At 43.0% G+C, this 27,090-nt stretch overlaps 1 protein-coding gene across 1 annotated transcript in view; it reads right to left on the bottom strand.

The window, feature by feature from the left end:
- The window catches only part of itfg1 (integrin alpha FG-GAP repeat containing 1), a 160,607-nt gene that overhangs the window by 131,923 nt on the left and 1,594 nt on the right, over nucleotides 1–27,090 (bottom strand). The window contains exons 4-6 of the mRNA XM_079340390.1: nucleotides 25,986–26,043; nucleotides 25,477–25,554; nucleotides 25,274–25,368 (exon numbers count right to left, since the gene is read on the bottom strand). Of these exons, the coding sequence (XP_079196516.1) occupies nucleotides 25,274–25,368; nucleotides 25,477–25,554; nucleotides 25,986–26,043 (231 nt within the window). The remainder of the gene's footprint in view (nucleotides 1–25,273; nucleotides 25,369–25,476; nucleotides 25,555–25,985; nucleotides 26,044–27,090) is intronic.

The following is a 27,090-nucleotide window of genomic DNA, read 5'->3' as shown; positions in this document are numbered from 1 at the left end:
TGCACAGCTGACTTCAGTACATTATCTACATATCCGAGTGTCTGAATGTGAAATATTTGTTATCAGGTTGCGATCCAGCCAATTAGCCACATCAGTTGGTCCTTTTAACACAAACAGAATAATTGCAAATGTGTTTGTTGCTAATACCAGACTGTTGAGAGCAACATACAACATACACAACAAGGTGATCAGTAGCTGCAGAACAAGGGGGGTAGGTGTCCTCACTGTTGTGACACATCAGCGCAGTTTAGCAGATGGCTGTTCCGTCATGAGCCCGGGTCTGCTGAAGATTTCTGCCTGTTAAAAGGAAGTTTTTTCTTGCCACGCTATGACGGATTAAGCTGGGCTCTTGTAATATAGCCATCAGTAAGGTCCTTTGCCTGCTTTTTGTAAACATAACAATGAGCATGGTCTTGTTACCTGCTCTTTCGCTAATGTTAACAGACAAACAGTAAGGTCCTTTACCTGCTTTTGTAAAGTGTCTCGAGATAACGCCTGTTATGAATTGACGCTATATAAATAAAGATTGATTGATTGATTGATTGATTTCAACATGCTGCTGTGGACTGATTGGTTGGATGCTGGTCCCATCAGGATGCAGAGCAGCTTAATCTGAACCTCTATGAGTTACTTTCTGCTTGTTGCATGTTGACATGAAAACATACCATGGAGCACTTGGAGATCAAACTGTTCATTTGAACGTCTAGGATTTAAAACATGAGCATACGAGAGAAACAGCTGTTTGTCAATCCAACGTCGTCCAACCAATGATTTATTTATCTGTTGCCTCTGCAATAAATCCATCTACGAAGTATAAATCCAACCAACAACTGGAACCCAGGGACTGCAGATGGAAATTAGCAAACTGCTATAATCTGGTACGAAGCATCTTTTATCTGTGAGATGAATGTTATTGTTTGTACATAGTCCCTGACAACTAAACTAATAAACTAAACTGAACCCCAAATGTTTATGATCTGGAGGGGAAATCGTTGTGAAGGCTCAGAGCATCCGACTTTCTTGATTTCCACGAGTCATCTCACCTGAAGAGACTTGGGTAAAGATAACCTTTGTGTCCATACAGGAAGAAAAGTCAACTTCTAGGAGAAACTTTGTGTACAGACAGAACATGGTCCTGGAAGCATGTCTGCTCCTTTTGGTTCTTCAAAGAGGAAGATAGCTGGACGTGCGTAAGGACTGTCTGGTCAACATAAACCAACCCTTTCTAACTAATTTTAAAAAAAGGAAGTAAAGCAAGTTAATCCAAGTTGATGCTTGGGTTAAAAAAAAGCTTTCTGGAGAAGAAGAGAAGAGAGGAGAGATGAGCGACCCTTGAGTTATTCATAGCCTCTCCATCAGATTTGTTAAGGGGATTGGAAGCAATTTAAAGGCCTCCGCTGACTGTTTGACTCGAGCAGCATTATGTCTCTCTATTCCATTATGTTGAGCCGCAGTGTGGGGATAAAGACCACGCTTCCTATTAGCCTCTGTATAAACAGATAGGGTGATGCAAGGCGGGTGCTAAGTCTCGACAGCGAAGGAGAACTCTGACATTGAGGAGAATAGACAACAGCGGCGGGGAGCCTCCAGTATTCCCTGCTTTGTCTCAGTATCACCTTCCCTCTATCTGCTTCTCTTTGCTAACACACTCTCTCGTGTCTGCAGTGGTGTGTGGCTCAGGACTGAAGCAGCTATGCTGTGGATCAAAATATTATTACTCTGAGGAAAAGCAAAGGGAGAAGAGCCACTTGTCTGTAACTCAACACAAGCGGATGAGAACATTAAAAGTTATGGCTCAAATGAAAAGAAAAGGGTAGATCTGCCAGCTATAATCAAACCACAAAAACAGAACACACGTGTAATTTTGGTGGGAAAAACAGTGAAAAGTAATATAACTCATGAACTCGGTTAGCTGCAAATTTAAGAGTGATATGGGAGGAAAGATTTCTGGTCTATTATCATGTGAGAATAAAAAACAGTGCAGCTCTAGCAGAGAGTCAACTGTTAATCATCTTAGCGGCTTTTGTGCCAAATTCATTACAAATTTGATCTGAAGTCACCACACCTTTACAGATTGAAAGAAAGATAATTCAAATGTAAAATGACAAAATAGTGATTAAGTAGATGAGTACCGTGAAGTCCAACACGAGCAAGGATCTAGAGAGGAGGAAACCAGATCTGATCAGCAGTACACAGAGGCAAAGCTCGACATGGACAGCTGATCTTGTTTTAGTCAGCATCAAAACCCTCCAACATGTAATAATCATAATCATCATCATCATCATCATCATCATCATCAGTATCAATAAAGAATACACATAAAAGCAGAAGAGTTGAGCTGCTGCTAACATGAAGTCAGCTTGTTTTTAAGTCAGGATTCCTGCAGTGTACTGTGAGAGGCAACACGCTCAGAGTAAATTATCATTCACATCCAGAAAAGATCTAAATAGTGTTATTGATCGTTTTCTATTCTTTTTTAACATGTGAAATTTGATGCGGCTAAAACTGTTCAGACTTTTAGTCCTACTGATGAACGCCCACATAATCCTGAGATTCTACTCCAAATAGACACTGATTATTAAAAACCTAAACTGTCTAAAAGAGCAGTATGTTGAGGGAAGCAAGGGGGGAGGGAGTGTGTCGGAGCTCCAGAGATGTAGATAATTACTCTATTCACACTAAACCACACACACACACACACACACACACACACACACACACACACACACACACACACACACACACACACACACACACACACACACACACACACACACACACACACACACACACACACACACACACACACACACACACACACACACACACACACACACACACACACACACAAACACACACTAGGCAGCACTCAGTCACCCACACTATCCTTTCCATGTGTTCTTTGCCTTCAGCATCATGGCAACCATGATCCTTGTGGCTGCTCACTAAAATGAGAAGTCATTTTATTCTGCCAGCATGTGCTCGCAAGCGTCCAATTAGCAGCCTATTAGAAGTGCTGCTGTGCTTTTATGTAGCTGTCGGGCTCTTGTGGGCATTGCAAGAAAAGTCAGGTCTGTAGCCCGAGGCCAGTACACTGAATTCATCCGCTCACAGAGAGTACACATCACGCAATATGTACATTCTGAGTGGCTGAAGTTGTTGCATAGCTGAGCAAGTGTGAAGATATGTGTTGTGTTGATGAGGGAGGACATGACCGCAAGTGGAGAGAGATTATTGATTCGGCTGTACTGCAGAGAGCCGAGGCGATACATTGAAATGGGATGACTACTTAACCGAACTTGTACCTCTTCCTCGCTTCCCGTTGTCCTTCACTTCACCTGCATCGGTTCGCAGAGAGCCGAGGGCAGCCAAGTCATGCTGTAAGTGAACATTCCTGTCATCAACAGAGATGTTACCAGCGACTACACTTCCTCTCGATGAAACAGGCGTTTGAATTCAGTTTGGCCGAAAACAGCCATAACTGAACACAATTCACTTAAACACATCTGAATACGGTCATCGAACAGGTTGCGCATGTTTTTTTTAATTTTTTTTATCACATTGTTCAATAACATAATTCAATATTATTTTTAAAGCTGCTGGAACGTGTGTTGCTTTTGGGACATGCATTATTTTGCGGGTAAAACTGGTCTGCAAAAAAGTCGCTAAAGTTAGCAGTGTTAGCACCACTTACTGTAAATGCCATTTTAACTGCACAGCCCCCGTGAGATGCAAACTGTCCAATGTGCTGGTTTAATTCCAGGCAGTTGAGCTGGGGAGAGCAGGCCCATTAACCAGGCCAGTGATGGGTGGCTGCTTTCCAGTTAAGACAACATTTAAGCGTTACTGTGGGTCAAAATGATTGTTCTTAAAAAGGAAAAGTGAAACCGACAAATAATTCTGGTGACGAATAGCAACGGTGATGAGGATTAATTGATTAGTCGACCAATTGCACGCCCCCAGTTATTAATGTCTTTTTTAGATCGTGACAAAGCAGAGTAGTGGTCAATGAATCTCCCCCCGCTCCACGCCAATCTTCTCTTTGGATAATCAGCAAAAGAGTATGTGTCCAAAACGTGATTAATTTTTTGTAGCAGCTCTATTTTGATCGTTGTCATTTGCATGAACACAGCGGTGGGCTGGATTGCTCCACTGGATTCCTGGAAATGTTGAAAATCCAATCAGTGATGTCTCCGATGTCATGCATAATATAGGTGAACAACTAACAACATACCCCCTGCTGTCTATCCATTTTCAAAATGTAGAACATGATGACATTCATTACTTTGCCTGGGGATGAAGAAACTGACGAGGGAGTCATTACAGTTTCAACACTTCAGTTCTCCTCCCTCTTTTTTTCCTCGGAACTTTCCACGCAAACTTTAACTCTCACTTCCAGCCAATGTCCATGCTCCTTTAGTCTAAAGGAACTCTCTGGAAAACAACAGTAACAGCAGCAGCCGCGCTCCTTGTACCTGTAAAAGGCTTTAAAGCAGAAGCAGCGATGGTTTACATGGGCTGCAGTGCAGATCTGATCTGACAGCCAGCGCCTCGCCTGCTGCATTAGTGTCTGATATGCTGTGTGTGTTTGTGCACATGTACTGTCACCTCACTCATCATCACGCTCCCGGAGATTAGGGTTACGTGCGGCTGTGTTTGTGCTGGTGGGAAAACAGAACGTGAAATTTGGTGAGAAAAAAAAAAAAAAAGGCGGGGGGGGGGGGGGGGGGGGGGGGGGGCTGGGTGGAAGCAAACAAGGTGACAGAGCTGCATAGAGAGATGTAAAAGCAAAGAAAGGAAGAGCTGGATATTGCGTGGACAGAGGTTGTTATAAAGTGATTGAAAGAAAGAGACGACCAGAGAGAGCTGATCCTCTCCGTCTGTAATGCCCCTGAGCAGGTTATTTGTTAGCCTGTTACTCAGTAAACAAGCTGTGACTCCTATCCCCTGACGGCTGTCAAACGGACACTAATACATACAAATGCGCACACACACACACACACACACACACACACACACACACACACACACACACACACACACACACACACACACACACACACACACACACACACACACACACACACACACACACACACACACACACACACACACACACACACACACACACACACACACACACACACACACACACACACACACACACAGTTGTGTCCTCCAACCCCTCGGGGTTGTTGGGGAAAAAAGGCAGCCATGGCGACTGATCTCATTGTTCACTTCATGGGGGTTAGAGGGTAAACATTTACTTTGTGTGTTTTTGAGTTTCTCTGTGTGTTCTTGTGTATGTGCTATTCATTATGAGCTGCCCTCTCGGCCAGGTCAAATTTGTGAAAGAGATATTCAGTGGGTTAATTACCTGTTTAAATAACGGTTCAATAAATAGCTAAATAAAGTGTGTGTGTGTGTGTGTGTGTGTGTGTTTGAGTGGCTGACATTGATGTGACTCGTGAGAGGGCTGAATGCACACTGTGTGTCTGCGCTTCCTTGTTTTTACGTCTGCTTGTCTCGTATGTTGCCGTAGTTCAGTTAAAGGCCGTCCGACAGCCTATGGAGCCTCTACGTTCGTTCATCTGTTTGGACTGATCTATTGCCTCTGCTGGACAGGCGGAGGGCTTCTTGGCATTCTCAAGGAAATGTCACCGCCATAGCCAAAGTGAAACAGATACTTTGCCTCCGACAGATGCTGGGAGGGGTTACTTCCCTCTCAACACGGAGGGATCAGAGAGATGCAAAGCGATCAGGTTACTCAGAAGATAGGCACACCTTCGAGACCAATTTGCTGATATTTGGAACCTGTTACATACTGAGAAAAACCTACAAAACCACTTAGAGCCTAAAATCTTTTATACACCAAAACAAGCTAAATGAAATGTTTCAAAGCAGTTCCCCGTATTACTCGGCCCTACACAGTGACATCTTATCCATGATACCAGAAAGAGACTCCCTTTGTCAGAGAGACCATGTGTTTGGCCTGCATTGAGAAAAGGCCTTCATCCAACAGTAGATAGATATCTCCTTTAAAAGGGACAATGTAGTCGTAAATAAACAGATGTAAAGATATAGATCTATAAACATGAATAAACAGTTACAAACTGCCTTAGAAGAATACTAACTCTGAAACGCAGCATTACAAAGGGACCATGAGTCAACTCCCATTAGCTCAGTCAGACTCCTGAACTTCTGAGGCGGCTGTTATTGTTAACACAGTGAGTCAGAGCCACAGCTCTAGAGGTTGAACACTTTACTAATCTTAAATGTCTTCAAATGAACCTTCAGTTGGAATTTTTTAACAGGTTTCATGCTAAGAGCAAATGACTCTTCTGAAAGACAAGAAGAACACATGCAAGCAGGATCAACTATTGAATTCAAGCTTCACAGTTTAAAACAGTTGTTTTGACCCTCATCTGCAGGCATAAAGAGGGTCAGGGTAAAGCTGTTTGTTTTCAGCCCGTTTGTTGTTTTATCTTTTATCAGCCTCCTGACCAAAACATACAAACTTCATCAAATAAATGATTGTAACGGGAGAGAGCTGAAGAAGCTCATGGCAGTTCCATTTAAAGTCCAATCCAGCATGTTGCACACTAATTGTTCACTCTTTATCACTCTTGACTATCTTTTATCTCGTTGTCATGATCAAGAGAACTCAAGGTAAGTAGGAACATGAGACTATCTAGCCACTATGACAGCCAGTACTTCCCCTGCAGTCTTGAAAAAAAGAAAAATGATTTCTGCTGGTTTTGTATGAGCAGGCTACACTCTGCCCTATGCAGACCTCTAAAGCTATCCACAGGAAGAGACTTAAAATATGATAGTGATTCTGTGAGGCCAAGACCCCCAGGAAGGTCATCTCAAAGCTGCGGAGTGCTGACAGCAAAAGCCAGTTCACCTTTGGCCTTTAACAATGATACAGGAACAGCTTGGGGGTTTGTTCGTGTCGATCCGGGCTGCAGAGGCCGCAGGCGTACGAGGGGATGAAATCATTCAGATCTGAACACCAAGGCCTTTAAGTCTACACGTTCTCAGTCAAACCAGAAAAAAAAGTAACGAAAACAAAACCACTGACAACATGATGAATTGTGTGAATGCTAAATATGAACTTAGCGTAATGATAGAGGCAGTCTAAATGTTACATTGTGCTTTTACAAAGACAGGACAAATGTCATATGCATTGCTTGAGTACATTATTGATTAGATTTTTAAAGTGTTTCTCCACATGACTGGACAAGCCTTGAAGAGTGTATCTTAAAGTTTATAGCAAAATTGCACTATGCCGCAGTGTCCCTTTTATGTGTGGGGACTGAGCCAAACCATCAGCGGCCACCTCCGCTGATATGTGGCCATGTCCCTTCGCCTGCAAGGAACCATCGGACTGTGAAACAAGCTTTTTCAAACTTGTCCAAAATCTACAGAGAAGATTTACTATTGTGACGAAAGAAGGAGCAAAAAGAAAAAAAAAACACTTGTACTACTACCTTGTTGGCTAGGAAAGAACATGGAGAATAAGCACTGCCATCACACACACTTCACTTGGTAACGCAGTGAAATATGACTGTCAGTTTTTCATCTCTCACTTAAAATGTCAGACAGAGGCTGAGATGGGTTGAAGGATCCTCTTTAAAGATGCATTTCTCTTAAAGAGATGTTTTCCCAGAGGCTACAACATGGCTGGTTTAGTATATTTGCCATAATGTTTTCAATAAAGAATGAGAGCTGTCTGCAAGTGTCATGGCAACAGCACTCACTTATATAAATATACTCACCTGATAACACATGTAACACTGATGTAAGCGCAAAAATGCAAATATGCTAATGTGCACACAAACATCTGGGAGCATCAGTAAAGTAAGCCTCTCATGTGCACACTGTGCCATCAGCACACCTCGCTCTCTCCCTCTCACGTAGCATACACAGATATACAGTACACACCAACACAACACGTGCAAATCCTGGCAAGGAACAAAGTGAAAAGCTCCGCTGAATAAATCTGTCTCTAAGCCTGATATGTAGCTCGACTCCCCACTGTGTGACTTTCATCACCATCTATCACGATGGCTCATTCACAAACATGGAATAACAAACCAGCTCAGAATGAAGCCGTGCTCATTCCCAGAAGAAATGATCTCCTAAAACCATTAAGGGGAAACGATGTAGGGACAGTAGCTACATGGGAGGGTTACAGTCCATCCCTCTCATACACGCACGTGAACAGTCTCATCCTATCTTTTGACTTTTCTTTACAAACCTGCATATGCATGTGTGCAAACAGAAACTGCTTACAGGACTGCTATAACAAGCGTAGAAAAGCTCCTTGTGCAAACCGGAACAAAGTCTGTGTACAGAACATGTATCAGTGCAGTGTGCCAGCATCAAGAGTGAAGTGCATGACATTAGCGAGGAAAACACTGTTATGACTGTGTCTGAACTCAGAACATTTTCAGGGCTTGTGAAATCATGAAGCTTTGCAGCAGATTGTGATATTATAAACCTGACATACTCCCCAATTGGGTGACTGTCTGTGTATGATTAAACAGGACCTGGACTTATGGAGGTCTAACATCCATAAGAGGAAACCCTGTGACCTTAACATCCTATAAATCAACAAGGGACTGTCCTGTTGTATCATACTCCTCTGATCACTGATCGTATATTCTGCTGCTCTCAGCTGGCGAAGACAAAGAATGCCCTAATGAGACTAAAGGCTCTCTAAGGTGGGGTCATAAAGTATACCTTCATAAAGTAAAGTGGGCTTTATAGGGGTAAACAGGCTGTGACAAACATGGCCCATCAAAATGAATGACTTTCATTAGCGTTAAAGACAGAGCTCTTTCTGTTATGTGACTTGAGGTAAATGTGCCGGGGCGGCCGGGCTCAGTTGTACCAGTCGGTCGTCTCTAAACCAGAATGTCCTGGGTTCGATCCTCAGCTCCTGCAGCAAAATGTCCATGTGTCCCTGAGGCAAGACACTTCACCCCAAATTAACTAATCCAAGAGCAATGGGATTAGTTAATACTGTCACTTTGCATAGCAACCTCTGCCACCAGTGTGGGAATGTGGTTTGATTAAGTGGGTATGACATGCGGTGTAAAAAGCACTATAGAGCTATACAAGCTTAAAGGCGGGGTTGATAATATTTGAAAACTAGCATGATTTTTAAAGTAGCGTCCTCTACGTTCTCCGTATTCACCCCCCCCCCCCCCCTCCCTTCAAAAGCCACGCCCCTCACTTACATACACTAGCGCCATTGGTCCAGAAGTGGATTTCAGCTCAGGCTGTGAGTGTGGGCTTGTGCACGCTTGGTGTTGAGAGGCTTAATTGGTTTATAAAAAACGGACCGTCATCCGACATCGGTCGAAGTTGTTACAGGCTTACAGCTGCTACAGATGACGGAGATTCCTTGCTCCTTTTTCAGAGCACATAAGATCTTAATTACTGTCAGGACATAAAGACTATTTCAACCTACTTTAAGCTATTTTGCTGTACATATGAACATTTGATCCTTCTGGTTATGGCAGAACAAATAGGTTCATAAAACTACGTTGGATTAATCCTGTGAGGACAAAGTAATCCTCTTCATGCATTTCAATGAATTCATAACTGAGTTTTGGTTTCTTTAATTTGTTTGCTTGTACATTTATGAATATGTCCTTTGTGCATGTCGATGTAGTTTTTAGTGGGACAGATCAGCGGGATGCAGTATAACCTCAGGACTGGTCACAGTGCTGTGCCTATCACAGAGAAAATACTCTGGCTCATTTATTCCTATTATTCGTGTGTCTGCACAAACACTTGTGCATACCAAAATTAACACACACATTCTCTTAGTCCTGTTTGACTTCATGCCAGCTTTCCTGGAGGCTGGGATGCTACAAACGACACGCCTCAAAGGGCTGCCATTTCCCAGCAGGCACTCCTCTGCCTGTGAGCCAACTCCAAGTCTCTATAAAATGGGGAAATTAGATAGTGAAGAGCAGCAGAGAATGCTACTGATGTTCTAATGAAGGTGCAGGCTACATGTGGCAGTGGGTGTCGAGGGCTGAGCACTGCGACATGCTCCTTTTTTTACTTCAGAGACAATGTGTTCGCAGACAGCTGTTTAGATACTTGAAAATAAGAAGCACAATAATTATGTTTTGTTCTTGCCTCCTATCAACACTACGCCAGCATTTTGTCTTCACTGACAACTAAGCTTTTATGTGCTCACCCAAGCGGCAAAATCTGTTTGGATGAGGAAACTTTGAAACACTTCCCCATCGCTGACAGTCTGGCTCAGTCAGGCTGTCACAAACAAGTATTCTTACATTTTATTTTGGCTCAACACAGTTAAGCAAAGAGCACTTTTACCATCGACATTTGTTTACTTTAATAAGACAGCACTTCAATGGTATGTAAAAAAGTGATTTGTTCAAGAGTCAAAGGCTTTGTTCGGCAAATCCGATTTTTCCCCAAATCAGATCAGAATCTGATCGAACTGACTGACTGTCTGCAATACAAATTGCAAGTGACCAGATACGATCTGCCTGTCTGTATAGACATGGTCTGATCCACATTGATTTCCATGGTAAAAGGTTAGGAGGAAATACAACTTACTACTACAACTACTCATAAACTAATACTAACAGACTCTATCTATCTATCTATCTATCTAATCTGTTGTTTTGCTTCATGTTTGTTTTCTTCCACCGACCAAAGCGTAGACCAGTTTGTATAATGCAAGTGATGCAGAAGACACATCGAAGCAACCGAGACATTCAGACTGAATCGGACCTGTAGGAATCTGATTTCAATCACATTCACACCACATGCGTATGTGGTTTGAATCATATTTGGAAAAATCCAATCTTATGTGGCTTTTTGTGTTCAGAATGGCAAAAAAACCCCAGACTTCATACAACCTGGATGTGCTAAAAATCTGATTTGGTGGTGCTATGTGAACAAGGCCTTTGTGCATCAGGTCAGTGAAACAGGCTTCCTGTCTGATTTGATGTTGTCAGCTGACTGGGCTTATATAGGAGAGCTGGGTAATTGAATAAAATGAAAAGACAAATAAGTTGACATTATAAATCCGTTTATGCCTTCAGAAAAGTCAAAAGTAAAAGACCAATACATATTATTATAGACAGGAACTAGCAGCATTGTGTGGTCATGTGATACCCTGCCTGACTGGGTGTGATTCCCTCTGTGACAGTGCCCTGATTATCAAAATAGCTCTTAAAAATGTCTTATTGTGCCATCCAAACAACACTTAATCCCTGTATAATCAATTCTTCTTCTTGGCCACTCTTGTTAGGTGGCAAATGTGTTCTCTCCCCGCCCCCCCCCAAACCACCACATTAATAGTCAGACAATCAGCCGATGCTGCGACACAGAGCTAGTTTAATTGGTTGCTGCACAGAGCATTACCATGCCCGTTGCCTAGCAATAGATCCATATGCCAGTATTGCTATCTTTATGAAAGCTTTTCCCCCCAAAAAATGGCATCTATAATTACTACCATTACCTTTTCCCGTAAACAACTTCATATCATGATCATGATAGCTTCTGGCCTGGTGGTGCACGATGTGATTTGACATGCAGTATAATACCCTGGCAGGTTTCCATGATCCTGCGCTGAAGGCAGATCTAATATGGGTAAACTCTTGAGTGTATACCATTGAAACGATAAGGATTCCCCCTGTGGTCATTTAGCTTTGATGATAACAGAAGCTCTGAGGGCTGTTGAAGCACCTGCACACATGAGCCGCTCACTGTAAAAGCTCGACCTGTTGGTTGTCAGGCAAATGCCATTTTACTGCTAATTAGTTGCAAATGTAGTGCGAGGCAGCAACAACAACACAACTATCTAAAGGCAGCTGAATGCCCAATGTGTGTGGTTCTCTCAATAAATTCTATGTAATGAATCTTTTTAAAGCTCTCTTTGCTTTTATCACAAGGACAACTGCAGATGTGACTCCTTTAGACAAGAGGGGAGACAAAAACAAGGCCATAAATTATCAGCCAGTATCGAAACTTTCCCGTGCGGCAAAAATCCAGGAATCACTGGTGGTGATTTGGTGATCATCTCTGCGGTCACTTTAGTTGTAAACAGAATTGTTGCTGTTATATACAAGACCAAGCATTGTGCTTCTGTTTCCACAACTCTGTTTTTATATCCCATCAAAGTTAATATCATTCTTTAATGGTCGGGCTGGTAGGGCTCTTTGGGTGTCTCACGATTCGATTTCGATTCTTGGGGTCACGATTTGACTTAGAATCGATTTTCAATTTAAAACGATTGTGGATTCATTGATCCATGGATTAGTACATTCTTCAAGATTGTCTGGCTGTATTTATTGTTGCTCTATTTGGCATTCTACTGAGTTAAAGAGCTAAAAAAAGAAAAAGTTTGGAAATCGTAGAGAAGCATCTCGATTTTTATATGAATCGATTTTTTTATCCCACCTCTAACGAATGGTGTTCCACAAGGTTCACTTCTGGGGCACTGTCTGATTACAATTTATATCATATAGATTTAGTCTTTGTTTTATTGACTGGGTACCAGAAGCTGTTGAGAACTTACAGCTGTCTTTCCGACAGCATCAGGGCCCTCGTATCTGTCTTAAAGCAGCACAGGGGAAAAAGCAGTTCACATTTATTTTTCTTCTGACAGCAATAAAGACTGATATACAGTAATAGTGAGAGAGTCATATTTATTTTGTGTTTAAGCTAAATGAATAGATGATATTCACACATCATAATGAAGGAAACAAAAACACATTGGATTATTGTAAAGAAACAGAAACATCTTCCCTTTATAGGGTTGGAAAGACTAAGTTCAGCAATCTTGAGATGAGAATGATATCCTCCAAGAATTTCGTGAATTTTATCCACTCATTTAAAGCTCCCATTCTGAAACACTTCATTTCTGATTCTGTGTATTTGCGAAAAGTCAAATAATCAGCTAAAGAGAAAAAACTAAAACAAAAGAAACAACTTCCTTAAATCCCTCAATGTGTGAGGGCCAGGACAAAACGAGCAGGAAACAAAAGAGCATAAACAAAAGCTGTTATTATTGTGTCGCTGTTAGACACGCTGGCTGGAGGAGGATGATAGTAACAGTAGAGACAACGAACCATATGTACTTTGTCGACGCCAGGTTTGCTGGCTGGAGAGTCCAATAAGAAGGCTAAATGAGGCCTTGACACCGGCCAGGAAACAATTCCAGCCTCTTTTTTTGTGCTGGCAGTGCTAATGTAGTGGGGTCAACTAATACACTAGCATTGGAGCATTTACGGCTATGACACTGCACTGAGATTAGAGTCACGACATGGCCCTGATACAGCTCCGTCCCCCTTGGCCCAAGAAACAAAATAGCTCACAGTGTTACTGTACTGCTCAGTGAGAGGGGAGGTCATTAAGAGAGCTCTAATGTGAAAACCTTGTTCAAATGATTACAGGCTAAGTATCCATGCCTCTACTTAATGGTATTACTTTTATAAAAGTGTATCATTAGTCTTAATTGCTTTTACTACCTCTTTTTTTGAGTGTGTTATTAGGCTTAGTGAGGTGATTAGAAGACTAAGATGGGGGCTTTTCCCCCCTCAGTTATTTTAGGGATCCTCGTAACGGTGGTCTACACTATTGCTCCCAATTAGCAAAGGTCCTTAAAAAAGATCTTTGTGCCTATCTGATTCTTGCTCAGCATCATTTTCTAGAGAAACCTGTATCGCTCCCTCTGGACCTTTGAGAAGTTTTCTATCAGATCCTTCAAGTTTGAAAACTTTCTTTCATATTTCCCTGTTTATCCAACCTGCTTCTTTCTTCTTCTTCTTTTTTAAGAAGCACACGTTTTCCCTAAAGTAACTCAAACCTGAGAATCTTAATTAAGATGATAAGGATTAATGTGCATCCATGCCCTCGATTTACACTCATTAATGTTGGACAATTTCAAAGCCTCTTTTTCTGAACACAACCTTTAAAGTGATGTTTGTCTGGAGTGGTCAACGAAAACATGGGCATAAAATACCCAGAGGGTCAAACAGATGTATACACACATGAGAAGTGAAGAAATGGAGCTGGTGTCAGATGTGAACAGCTGCTCAGTAAAGTCAAGGGGATTCCAGTCAAATAAAGTGTGGGGGGGCATCTCATGAGTTAACAGTAGTTATATCACATGCAATATAATGTAGATGATGTAATGGAACTTAACGCTCTGCACTAAGCGGGACCATTAACAAGCTTAGAATCAGAAATGAGCCACAGTGATCATTAGACTTGAGTCCACTGTTGGGTCCAGCCAGGATGGCAAAGTTCAGGCTGTGTATGTTTGGAGAACTACGACAAAAGACTCTTTATCCCAGCATGCCTTGCAGGTACTCCCAGAATGCCTTGCCACACCTAACACATAGGTGTGAAGTCTGGGAGGTATAAAACCGGCCATGCCCCATTGTTCACTCTCTTTCAAACGTCGTCTGCCGACGTCCGAGGATACCCAACTCTGTTCCTGTTTCCAGCACGCTTCTCTTTGTTTAAAGGTTTGGGCGCGCAGCTAATCCAAAGGCCTTGAAGCACACCGAAGTCCGAAATTCCGAGCTTAGATCATCCACTTGAACGCATCTCAGAAGAAGAGCGTTTTATTTTCTCCCGTATGAAAACGGTATTGAGAGAGACTGTAAGGATTACGTCTCGTTCCGTCCTTTAAAGAAAGGACACCCACGGAGATCACCTCGCTCGACGGAGGACACGACGGCCCTGCTCACCCTCTGGGACGCGCCGCCATCACCAAACAACTGCAGAAAGGCTGCTCCAGGACCTCTTTTCTTCTCATCAACCGTGGACAAAGCGGTTCCAAGTGAGGCTTAGCTAGGTCTGGGCAGTTAGATATAGAGAGTGTGTTTAATAACTGAGTTATTATTGTGAAACGGTGATAATATTTGCTTGGTGTTTGACCACTGTGTCTTAGATTTTACCAGAGTAAAATCTCCTTTGTTCTCTTTGTTTGACCACTGTGTCTTAGATTTTACCAGAGTAAAATCTCTTTTGTTTCCTTTATTTGTGCCGCTGTGTCCCATGTGTTTATCTGTGAGCTCCCACGTCATAACCGGGTAATAGACTCACTATCAGAAAGACTAGTGTGAACGCCGTCTGATACAAATCCGGCCACTAGCTTCTGATACGCGACGTAAACTGTGCTCTGAGTTGTGGTGAGCTCCAGTCCGAGATTGAGCTGTCGAGGTGCGTTGTTTTCTCTCGCTCTCTCGCCTTTACACACACACCTTTTGGTAGACGCACACACATAGATCTGTGGCTTTCCAGACGCTGCAGAAACGTAGATCACGTTCTGTGTCCGCCATCACGTGACCACGCGTGGTCGTCGCCATTTTGATCTGTCTCTGTCTGTCTGTCCCTCCCCCTCTCTCTTTCTCTCTCTCACACACGCACGCACGCACGCACGCACGCACGCACGCACGCACGCACGCAATTAAATACAGATTATTAATTATTAATGATATTGGTATTTAATTAAATAATTTGAGACTGATATTGGTAATATTTTGGTTGTTCCCTGTTTACAGGGTGGTGCCCCGAGGTTTATTAAACGCAGTTTAATAACAATTATTGATTTAGATTAATAATTAAATAAACTTAATTATTAATTTATTTTGACAATCAAATTTTACTTCATAAAACCCAACATAACAGTTGGTCAGGTATTCGCTCCTGAAAATTCCCAACATAATGGTGCCCCGTGTGAGGCCCTTAATAAACCAGCTTTGTTACATTGTTTGTTCACAGTGATCCAAACTTTTTAATCCTGAAGTGATTCTTCTGAGGAAATTCTCTTTTCTTTGGGAGATTACTCTTTGTTGTTTTTAAAGCAAAGCAAACATCAAGTTGTGTGTTAGTTGTGCTGTTGCGTGTTGATGAGTGAGTAGTTTAATAATTTTTGTGTGCTTATTGTTGTTGGAGACAACAAGTTAGCCATTTGTTTAGTCAGGAGTGTAACTTTAAAATTGTTACAGAGCCAACTGCCTGAGAGGTGTGTCTTCCCCCAATCCTCAAAAGGACTTGAGGTGTGAATGTTCGCACCTAGCTGCCAGGACAGACTGCACTGATCCGGTTCAGAACCATAGATCAGAATTGCCTCCTGCTGACTTTTATCTTGCAGCTTTGAAAACAGTAAATCCACTAAGGTATTCTGTTTTACCACATTAAGATGTCTACCAGGACTTCTTGTGAGCCAGGAGCTAAGACTCCTTTTGGATCAGACCACCACACATCACCAAAAGAAACTGTTGCTGGTCTGACGCAGCTCTCCTTAGAGGGGATTGCCAACCTGAACAGCTATTTCATTAGCATTTGTAAGGACACCTTGAGAAAGGTAGGTGACCAGGCCAACCCCCGAGCCAAGATCACCCCCAACAAAGACAGAATGTCTGCGAGAGACATTCAGCAGTCAGGGACCAAGGCCCCCTGTGGATCACACAATGCACCCCCTCAGGTTGGAGTTGCAGGTTTAAACCACGTCCCTTTAAAGGTCAACAGTCTGAACTCCTCCACCCTCAGCACAGGCGAAGATAAATTAAATGAGTCGGTTGAGTATATGACTCATCGAACAGGGAAACCACAGTACACATCTTCGAATGTTCTTGGCCAACTTCTCCTCCCTTTTCAGCAGAAATCATATTTGCAGCAAAAGAGACACCAGGCACAGCTCGCCCAGGTGCAAGAAGATAACCAGATCCTAAAGGACGGCTTCAAAAGGATGCAGGACCAACTTAAGACCTTGCAAGTCGAATGCAAGGCCCTGCAGGAGGAGAATAAAATACTGCAAGAAAGCTGCAGGTTAGCCAGACGAATGAAAGAAAGTGTCATGGTACCCGGAATTCAGGAGGAGCAGGTACGCACCGCAGCCCCCACGCCAGCTGAGGAAGCCCTACACAAGGGATGGGATACTGAACCAGATCCCTGGAGGAAGGAGACAGACATGTTGGACGACCAGAGGACTTATGAGACTTCAGACGACTCGGGCAACTCCCACCAGGCTGTAACTCATGGTCTATGGACCAGACAGAGTGTCAGTGCTTCAATGGAGACACTCCAGCCAGAGGTCCAATCCCTGCAGGAAGAGAACAAATCTCTTCGTCAGCACCTACGAACTGCCAAGCAGAAGGTGTTAGACGCCTTTGAATTAATTAAGGGAGCACAGGTAAGCATAGAGCAAGCCACGTCGTCAGGATATGACTCTGATCGTGCACCAAGCCCCTTAGAAGATCAAACGCCCCTGTTGAAAAAGCTCAGTAGAAAACCGAGCAGCCAGGATAGTCTAATGATTGAACAAAGTCTTGTTCCCCCTGTTAATCCTGAACAGAAAGACTTTGACTGTGGAGCCCCTCCCTTTGAGAAAACGCTCCGGTACACTGACAGCTGTCACACTTTTTCACACCTTGACAGGTTTGAATCACCCCATGGGAAGGGGGGTGACTTCTCAGCCCCCACAGGCAGAGAGTACATCAGGCCCTCTGCTGCCACCTGCAGGTTCCCACCACAGGATACACAGCTGAGCAGTTATGGCACGTCTGATGACTCGGATGGCTCCTATGGGAAGGGGGGTGACTTCTCAGCCCCCACAGGCAGAGAGTACATCAGGCCCTCTGCTGCCACCTGCAGGTTCCCACCACAGGATACACAGCTGGGCAGTTATGACACGTCTGATGACTCGGAGGGCTCCTATTCACCCAGATATCCAATAATGCGCACAAAGCTCATTGATTCTCTGGTGGATGATGCGACCCGCTTTGATCCAGATAATACAGACTTTAAAATAGTCGATTATCTTAGAGAGATCAACCTGCTCCTCCGTGAAATCCCTGATGCATCCACCTGTGAAAAACTCAGGCTGATCTGGAAGACAACTTCCAGCAGTGTTCATGACTTCATCAGTACCCTCCGGCCCAGGATTAGAGAAAAGTACTCTGCACTCTGCAATGTTTTGTGCGAGGAATACTCCACCTTCGTTTACCCTGCAGAGAAACTTGTTGGTGCTTTCAAAGTCCTCCACCAGGAACATGAAGCCCCCAGAAAGTACTACCAGCGCCTAAGGTCAGCATACTTTCAGGGACATAGGGCTCCAGGTATGGACGAGGATGGAACTCTCAAGTCCATCTTCGTGTACAACCTGCATAGCAGTGTGCAGCCAACGGTTGAGCTGCACTACCGAACTCATCAGCCGAGTATGCAAGAGGTCAAGGAGTTAGCACAGGCAGTGTGGGAGACACGCATACGCCCTGAGCCTGAAAGTCACAGAGGTGGCGTAGCACTTGAAGGCAACAAATTGCCTCGTGCTATGAAGAAGTCCAAGAGACCACGTCACCGGCAGAGAAGACGACAGAGCCAGGGGGGTGAAGGGTTGAGCCAGCCATAGGGTAGGTTCCAGCCTGAGGAGTCAATCACTGACAGACCTGAACGGAACTCTCGGGATGGCCGAAGCCTAAGACAGAAGGGTAGGTATAACCAGAGTTCCCAAGAGGAACTCTCGGGATGGCCGAAGCCTAAGTCAGAAGGGTAGGTATAACCAGAGTTCCCAAGAGCTTCATAAGGAAGCAGGTCTGGGCAGTGAAATGACTAGCACAATTCCGAGGGGGGTGATAGCTGGGGTAAGACAGTGTCAGGCCTCCAGCCCTTACAAAGAACCAGGTTCTGACTCCACTTTGGGGAGGGGGGAGTAGCTCCCATTTCAAAATCCAGTAACTCTACTCACGCTTTTGTTGTTGTTGTTTTTGTTTTGTTTTGTGGCCTCACACCCATAGTGAGACCCTACATGTACATGTACATTACACACTGACATGCCACAAACACACACAGGCTTTCTCCTGCCCAGTCAAGGAGTTAGCCCACACATCTACACATGAAACTCTTCTCTTTCTCTCTTCCTCTTGTTTGTTTGTTTCATGTGTTTTGTCCAAGAATGCACCTTGAGCAGCAAATTTTCGTTAATGTCTGATTATGTTTTGATGTTTAGCGTTAGACATAGTTAGACAGTCTGCCCAGACTTTGCCTCAATGCCTGCCCAGACCAAATGCCTCTTGAATTTATGGACTGTTTGCCAAATTAACTTTTGTACAAGTATCTCCAAAGCACGTGGACTGGTGGCCCAGAGTGCCCTGAAGACCATGACCTGCATCCCGCTCTTCAGGCCAGGGGGGATGTTGGGTCCAGCCAGGATGGCAAAGTTCAGGCTGTGTATGTTTGGAGAACTACGACAAAAGACTCTTTATCCCAGCATGCCTTGCAGGTACTCCCAGAATGCCTTGCCACACCTAACACATAGGTGTGAAGTCTGGGAGGTATAAAACCGGCCATGCCCCATTGTTCACTCTCTTTCAAACGTCGTCTGCCGACGTCCGAGGATACCCAACTCTGTTCCTGTTTCCAGCACGCTTCTCTTTGTTTAAAGGTTTGGGCGCGCAGCTAATCCAAAGGCCTTGAAGCACACCGAAGTCCGAAATTCCGAGCTTAGATCATCCACTTGAACGCATCTCAGAAGAAGAGCGTTTTATTTTCTCCCGTATGAAAACGGTATTGAGAGAGACTGTAAGGATTACGTCTCGTTCCGTCCTTTAAAGAAAGGACACCCACGGAGATCACCTCGCTCGACGGAGGACACGACGGCCCTGCTCACCCTCTGGGACGCGCCGCCATCACCAAACAACTGCAGAAAGGCTGCTCCAGGACCTCTTTTCTTCTCATCAACCGTGGACAAAGCGGTTCCAAGTGAGGCTTAGCTAGGTCTGGGCAGTTAGATATAGAGAGTGTGTTTAATAACTGAGTTATTATTGTGAAACGGTGATAATATTTGCTTGGTGTTTGACCACTGTGTCTTAGATTTTACCAGAGTAAAATCTCCTTTGTTCTCTTTGTTTGACCACTGTGTCTTAGATTTTACCAGAGTAAAATCTCTTTTGTTTCCTTTATTTGTGCCGCTGTGTCCCATGTGTTTATCTGTGAGCTCCCACGTCATAACCGGGTAATAGACTCACTATCAGAAAGACTAGTGTGAACGCCGTCTGATACAAATCCGGCCACTAGCTTCTGATACGCGACGTAAACTGTGCTCTGAGTTGTGGTGAGCTCCAGTCCGAGATTGAGCTGTCGAGGTGCGTTGTTTTCTCTCGCTCTCTCGCCTTTACACACACACCTTTCGGTAGACGCACACACATAGATCTGTGGCTTTCCAGACGCTGCAGAAACGTAGATCACGTTCTGTGTCCGCCATCACGTGACCACGCGTGGTCGTCGCCATTTTGATCTGTCTCTGTCTGTCTGTCCCTCCCCCTCTCTCTTTCTCTCTCTCACACACGCACGCACGCACGCACGCACGCACACACGCACGCAATTAAATACAGATTATTAATTATTAATGATATTGGTATTTAATTAAATAATTTGAGACTGATATTGGTAATATTTTGGTTGTTCCCTGTTTACAGGGTGGTGCCCCGAGGTTTATTAAACGCAGTTTAATAACAATTATTGATTTAGATTAATAATTAAATAAACTTAATTATTAATTTATTTTGACAATCAAATTTTACTTCATAAAACCCAACATAACAGTTGGTCAGGTATTCGCTCCTGAAAATTCCCAACACCACCTTCAATACTAACGTGACCCAAATAATTGTATTATACATATTATATGATAAGAAATACTAGCCTAATATGAGCACTGAGAAACAGAAGAGCCATAGCGTGTCTCCACCAAGGAGATACCAACGCCAGTATATCCTGTTCTTATTATCTTCATTAAAAATGAATGAAATAAAGCATTAACCTGTGTGAACAGGAAGCACTGATTGTAGTGCATTGCACAGTGAACTATGTACCATGACATTGCTCTTTTTTGTATCAGAACATCTCTACTCCTCATGTCTGGTTAAAGAAGAGACTGAGCCCTTGATGGTTGTTTTGTTATTTTAGTTTTTGTAAATGGTGAAGCATGTAGACAATCATTTTCACCAATTGGTGAGCAGAATAAAAACCTTATTGTGGAAACAGTTTCTAAACTAATCAAAAAGACAATCATTCTTTTGACAAACATCGATCACTGTCAAACATTTCCTCCACACTTGCTAAGAAGCATGCAGGACCCAGATTGTTTTTCAAAACTTGCTCCTTTCCTGTTTAATCCACACTGTGACGTCCCAGCCGGCACCGCTTAGAGGAGCAGGTGGTCAGAGCAGACAGCGAGCTGAGCCATGCTGAAGCCTTCCTCTTCCTCTCATCTTTTCCAACATCCTTTTCTTTAAAACCGTTCATCCTCTCAGAATCAGCTTCATTTTTACATCACTTCCTGCCCTCTGTCTTCTCTCTCCCTCCATCTGCACACCCCCCACAGATGTGGCAGCCAAAGAGGCTGACATCCACCAGATGTACAGCAGAATCCTTTTCTTTTTTCCGCTGGCTCTCGTTCTATCACTTGTTGTTCCTATGGCACATTCACTGAACGCAGCTGAACTCACTTAAGCAGCCACAAGCATTTAATGACCACTGCCCGTGTGCATGTGTGAGTGCGTGTGCACACATGCATCAAGTAAAGCTCAAGAATCGGCTTTCAAGGAAGGGAAAGGCAGGTGGACATGCGGGCCGTCAGAGGTTGGAGCATGCTTGATAGATCAGCATGAAAACCAATGATGCCCAAACGATGTCCAATCTGAATTAAAAACCCAAGCAGCAAATATTGCTACTGTGATTTCCTTAAATAGTCCACAAACAGCAGCAAGTTTATTGACTTCCTCCTAATCCTTAAACAGATTAAATATGAATGAATATTTGCTCAGGTTAAACTGTGACAGACCCAGGACTTAAAGCACACGGCACAAAAAGATGCCTGCTGTGAGTATGACATGACTAAATCCTCTGTGATTACCTTAAACACAAGGATTAGTTTCCAGGGGGAAATCAAATCCTCCCATAAGTCTAAGTGACAGCGTTACACTCAGTGGGCAGAGGGACAGACATATGATGCTGTAAAACAAGAACGAGGTGATTTCTCCATTCACTGGTGAAGAAAATGGCTCTTCCATTCTCTCTTAGCCAACTTGAAAATTGCTTGTATTAAATGTAGGTTTTGTTCTCTTAGCTGGTTCCTGCAGTTTCCTCAACATAAACTTTGCAGCATGGATTTGAAGTTTACAGACAAAATACATCAGGGTCTTAAAGAAATACGGTCATATAGAAAGCAGAGGTCAGTACTGATGCAAAACCACCTGATGCATGTGCGAGTGAAGAAGTCCCACATACGTCAGGCTATTCTGAAGCCTCATTATTTATACTTCTTCATCATATTTTAGAATTAGAATTTAAAGTCACCCACTCGTGATATATTATGCTGCAGGGAGAAAAGGGTGACAGTAGGAATGACTTTTGACAGAAAAATGATGAGGAGACAGGAAAGAAAATGCAAATGATACAGAAACCCACCTCCAGATAACTTTAAATAATAAAGCAACTAAAGATATTTTGCATTAAAAAGTCAAAGTGTGCGAGTCCCACACAGACGGTTCACTAGCTCATTGTCAAAAAATAATAGGAGTAAACTACTGTGAGCAAATGGAATATAGGGCTGGGAGATGTATCGAGTTTTTAAGAGATATGGAAACATTTTCAAACAAGATACAGGATAAGATTACGTCGTTAATATGGTTTTAGTTTAAGTTGCATGAAAAAAACGTTACAGGCATCTTCTGTAGAGCTGCCAGTTTACCTATTTCTCATATCTCTCTCTCTCTATATATACTCAACAAAAATATAAACGCAACACTTTTGTTTTTGCTCCCATTTGTCATGAGATGGACTCAAAGATCTAAAATTCATTCCAGATACACAATATTACCATTTCTCTCAAACATTGTTCATAAATCTGTCTAAATGTGTGATAGTGAGCACTTTTGCTTTGCTGAGACAATCCATCCCACCTCACAGGTGTGCCACATCAAGATGCTCATCAGACACCATGATTAGTGCATAGGTGTACCTTAGACTGTCCACAATAAAAGGCCACCCTGAAATGTGCAGTTTTTGCTTTATTGAGGGTCTGGGGACTCAGAACCAGTCAGTATCTGGTGTGACCACCATTTGCCTCATGCAGTGCAACACATCTTCTTCGCATAGAGTTTATCAGATTGTCAATTGTGGCCTGTGGAATGTTGGTCCACTCCTCTTCAATGGCTGTGCGAAGTTGCTGGATATTAGTGGGAACTGGTACGCGCTGTCGTATACGCCGGTCAAGCACATCCCAAACATGCTCAATGGGTGACATGTCCGGTGAGTATGCTGGCCATGCAAGAACTGGGACATTTTCAGCTTCCAAGAATTGTGTACAGATCCTTGCAACATGGGGCCGTGCATTATCTTGCTGAAACATGAGGTGATGTTCATGGATGTATGGCACAACAATGGGCCTCAGGATCTCATCACGGTATCTCTGTGCATTCAAAATGCCATCAATAAAATGCACCTGTGTTCTTCGTCCATAACAGATGCCTGCCCATACCATAACCCCACCACCACCATGGGCCACTCGATCCACAACATTGACATCAGCAAAGCGCTCACCCACACGACGCCACACACGCTGTCTGCCATCTGCCCTGAACAATGTAAACCGAGATTCATCCGTGAAGAGAACACCTCTCCAACGTGCCAGACGCCATCGAATGTGAGCATTTGCCCACTCAAGTCTGTTACGGCGACGATCTGGAGTCAGGTTAAGACCCCGATGAGGACGACGAGCATGCAGTTGAGCTTCCCTGAGACGGTTTCTGACAGTTTGTGCAGAAATTCTTTGGTTATGCAAACCAATTGTTTCAGCAGCTGTCTGAGTAGCTGGTCTCAGACGATCTTGGAGGTGAACCTGCTGGATGTGGAGGTCCTGGGCTGGTGTGGTTACACGTGGTCTGCGGTTGTGAGGCCGGTTGGATGTACTGCCATATTCTCTGAAACGCCTTTGGAGACGGCTTATGGTGGAGAAATGAACATTCAATGCCCGAGCAACAGATCTGGTTGACATTCCTGCTGTCAGCATGCCAATTGCACGCTCCCTCAATGCTTGCGCCATCTGTGGCATTTTGCTGTGAGACAAAACTGCACATTTCAGAGTGGCCTTTTATTGTGGACAGTCTAAGGTACACCTGTGCACTAATCATGGTGTCTGATGAGCATCTTGATGTGGCACACCTGTGAGGTGGGATGGATTGTCTCAGCAAAGCAAAAGTGCTCACTATCACACATTTAGACAGATTTATGAACAATGTTTGAGAGAAATGGTAATATTGTGTATCTGGAATGAATTTTAGATCTTTGAGTCCATCTCATGACAAATGGGAGCAAAAACAAAAGTGTTGCGTTTATATTTTTGTTGAGTGTATATATATATACATACATATATATACACACACACATATATATATATATATATACACACACACACACATATATATATATATATATACACACACACACACACATATATATATATATATATACATACATATACATCCTATAAAGAACTGAATTAATGCATAGAACAGAGAAAATGTTCTCCAGCTGAACTAAGACAACACCGAGGTCGACAGAGTCAGCACGCAGCTTCAGACTGAAAGAACAACAGACCAGGCAAAACATCTGGGCTTAGTGACAGAGCCAGACTTCAATTTATAAAAGTCACATTAAGACAAATACAAAGTCAGCGTACTGTCACCTGAAGAATTAGAGGACTTATGTCCCAGCAGGACCTGGAAGAACTTGTCCATCTTCAGTCGTCTTGATTACTGTGACAGTGTCTTTACAGGTCTGCCTAAAACATCAGTCAGACACCTGCAGCTGATCCAGAACGCTGCTGCTACAGTCCTCACCAAAACCAAGAAAGTGGATCAGTCCAGTTCTGACGCCTTTACACTGGCTGCCAGTGAAGATTGCTAAAAGCCGAGCCTATTTCGAGACGTAATCATTTCAGTCATTTTTACATTTTCTTTTATTTCCTCCATCATAACGTTTTTAATGTCTTGTGTGAAGCACTATGAAAAAATGTGCTATAAAAATGAACTCGCCCTGCCATATTCTAAAAGTAGCGAGCTGAAGATACAAAGATTTGGTTAAATTGATGTGTGATGGCTGCTTCAGAGCATGCAGCTTTTAACAGTATTCTGTGTGCTCCCCCAAAGCACTTCACATTTGTTCCTCATGGTTAAACTTTTCTTATCCATCACTGACTCACCGGCAGCAAAGTCCTTGTTGAGGTCGATGAAGGCGTTGGAGTGAGGGATGCTCATCTCGACAGGTGAACTTAGTGCATTACGGCACACTGGAACCCTAAAGAGGAAACAGGGCACAAGTTAACACCTGGACAGAGTCATTTCAGGTATACGAGCGATAAAAAAAACAAACATGTGACTCTCAGAGATTTCTCTGAATGATTACCTGTTGGTGAAATTGCAGACTTGGGTTAAATGGTCGGTTGTGACTCCAAAAACGTCTGGGATCATGTCCCCGTTGAAACTGTGGACAGAAGAGTTTATTAAAACTCCAGCTGATGTATCAGAGTGTTTGGTAGAGAGGGAGGGGGGAGGGTGTTCAGTTTTATGTGGACTCTGGCAAGTATGTTTTCTGAACACGTCATCGGAGTGAAATATTGAATTATATTAAATAACAGTTTTCCAAAGATGTTTATATTATTAGTCTGTGTTGATGAGAGGGCAGAAGAAAGGACGTGGTCACACTTTCTATTCAATGGTATCCATCTATTCAATAAAGTCAGAGTACAGTACATACTGTTTCTACATTCATTATATAAATGACTGTTTCAGATTATAATTTATAATAAAGTCATAATTTATTAAAGATGTGCCATTTATAAGGAGTTTCAACGTTTTTGTTACACTCTAAATCTGAGCAGTAGAGTTAGTGGAGTCGTTCAGAATGATACTTACTCCATAACGAGAGGTTGATCTGTGAAGGTCTGGTTCAGCCTGAGCCACCCACTCATATCTGCAGGAAAGAAACAGTTGCAGTTCCTGGTCTGATAAAAAGAAGGGCTAGAAAATCAATCGTCATGTCAAACCAGGCTAAATATTCCTCTTCTCTTTCTTTGACTTATTTTTTGTTTGTTTTTTCGTAGGAAAACAAGGCTTTAAACGTGGGAGGTACAAATCTGAGGGATGAGTTTCTCCTTGTTATTTAACTTTTGTTTTTGTCTCATCTGTCTTTAATTTGTTAAAGCCTTTCTCAAGTCAACAGAAAATAAGACATAATAAAAATGAGGTATCTCCTTGTGGAAAATAAATTGAAATGTAAAATACAAGCGTGAAGAAAGAGGAAGGAAAAGAAATTCCCAGCTGCTGCAGCTTCATGTCACTTAACTCGGAGTTGCTCCTGATGCTTCGTCAGCAGTGTGTGAGAGTGTGTAGGTGTGAGCTGCAGTGTACACGGACTTTGAGTATTTGGAGTACTAGAAAAGCTCTAAACAAGCCCAAGTCCATTTACCATTTAGTCCGTTAAAAATATCTGAAAATGTGTGAATATGTTGTGCAAGTTATGAAACAGAACGTTTGAAAAAATAAATAAATAAAAAAAGGGGCTAAAATAATGACCTGTGTCAAACAAATCCTTAATGAGTAACTTTAGATATGAGGAAGTGATTTACTTTAAAACGATGCTGCCCAAAGGCCCAAACATTTAAAAGCAGCTGCTCACTTCTGAGAGGAAAGGGACAACTTCTGACCCTTTCAGGCGGCGCTGTCGACCAGGTTGTGAACTTTTCTCCCCAGCTCACATTAGAACGAGTCAGAGCCGTAAAGAAAAGCTCTTCATTATATTCATAGTGTTCCAGGACTGCTAACTTATTTTCCCTCAATGATTTATCTGACAAATATCAGGATGATTAAAAGATTCACTCTAAGTCCGAAGCTTAAAACCTCTTGATTTATCTTCACTGACGTTAAAACTGTGCAGCAACAGCATCTCACTCAGGAGCTGGAGCCATCAGAAAGAGTAAAAGCATGAATCTATTTTCAGATTCATTTTATTTACTACCAG

This window comes from Symphodus melops, assembly GCF_947650265.1.
Source record: "Symphodus melops genome assembly, chromosome: 3".
Lineage (NCBI taxonomy): Eukaryota > Metazoa > Chordata > Actinopteri > Labriformes > Labridae > Symphodus > Symphodus melops.
This window is presented reverse-complemented; position numbering and strand designations above follow the sequence as displayed.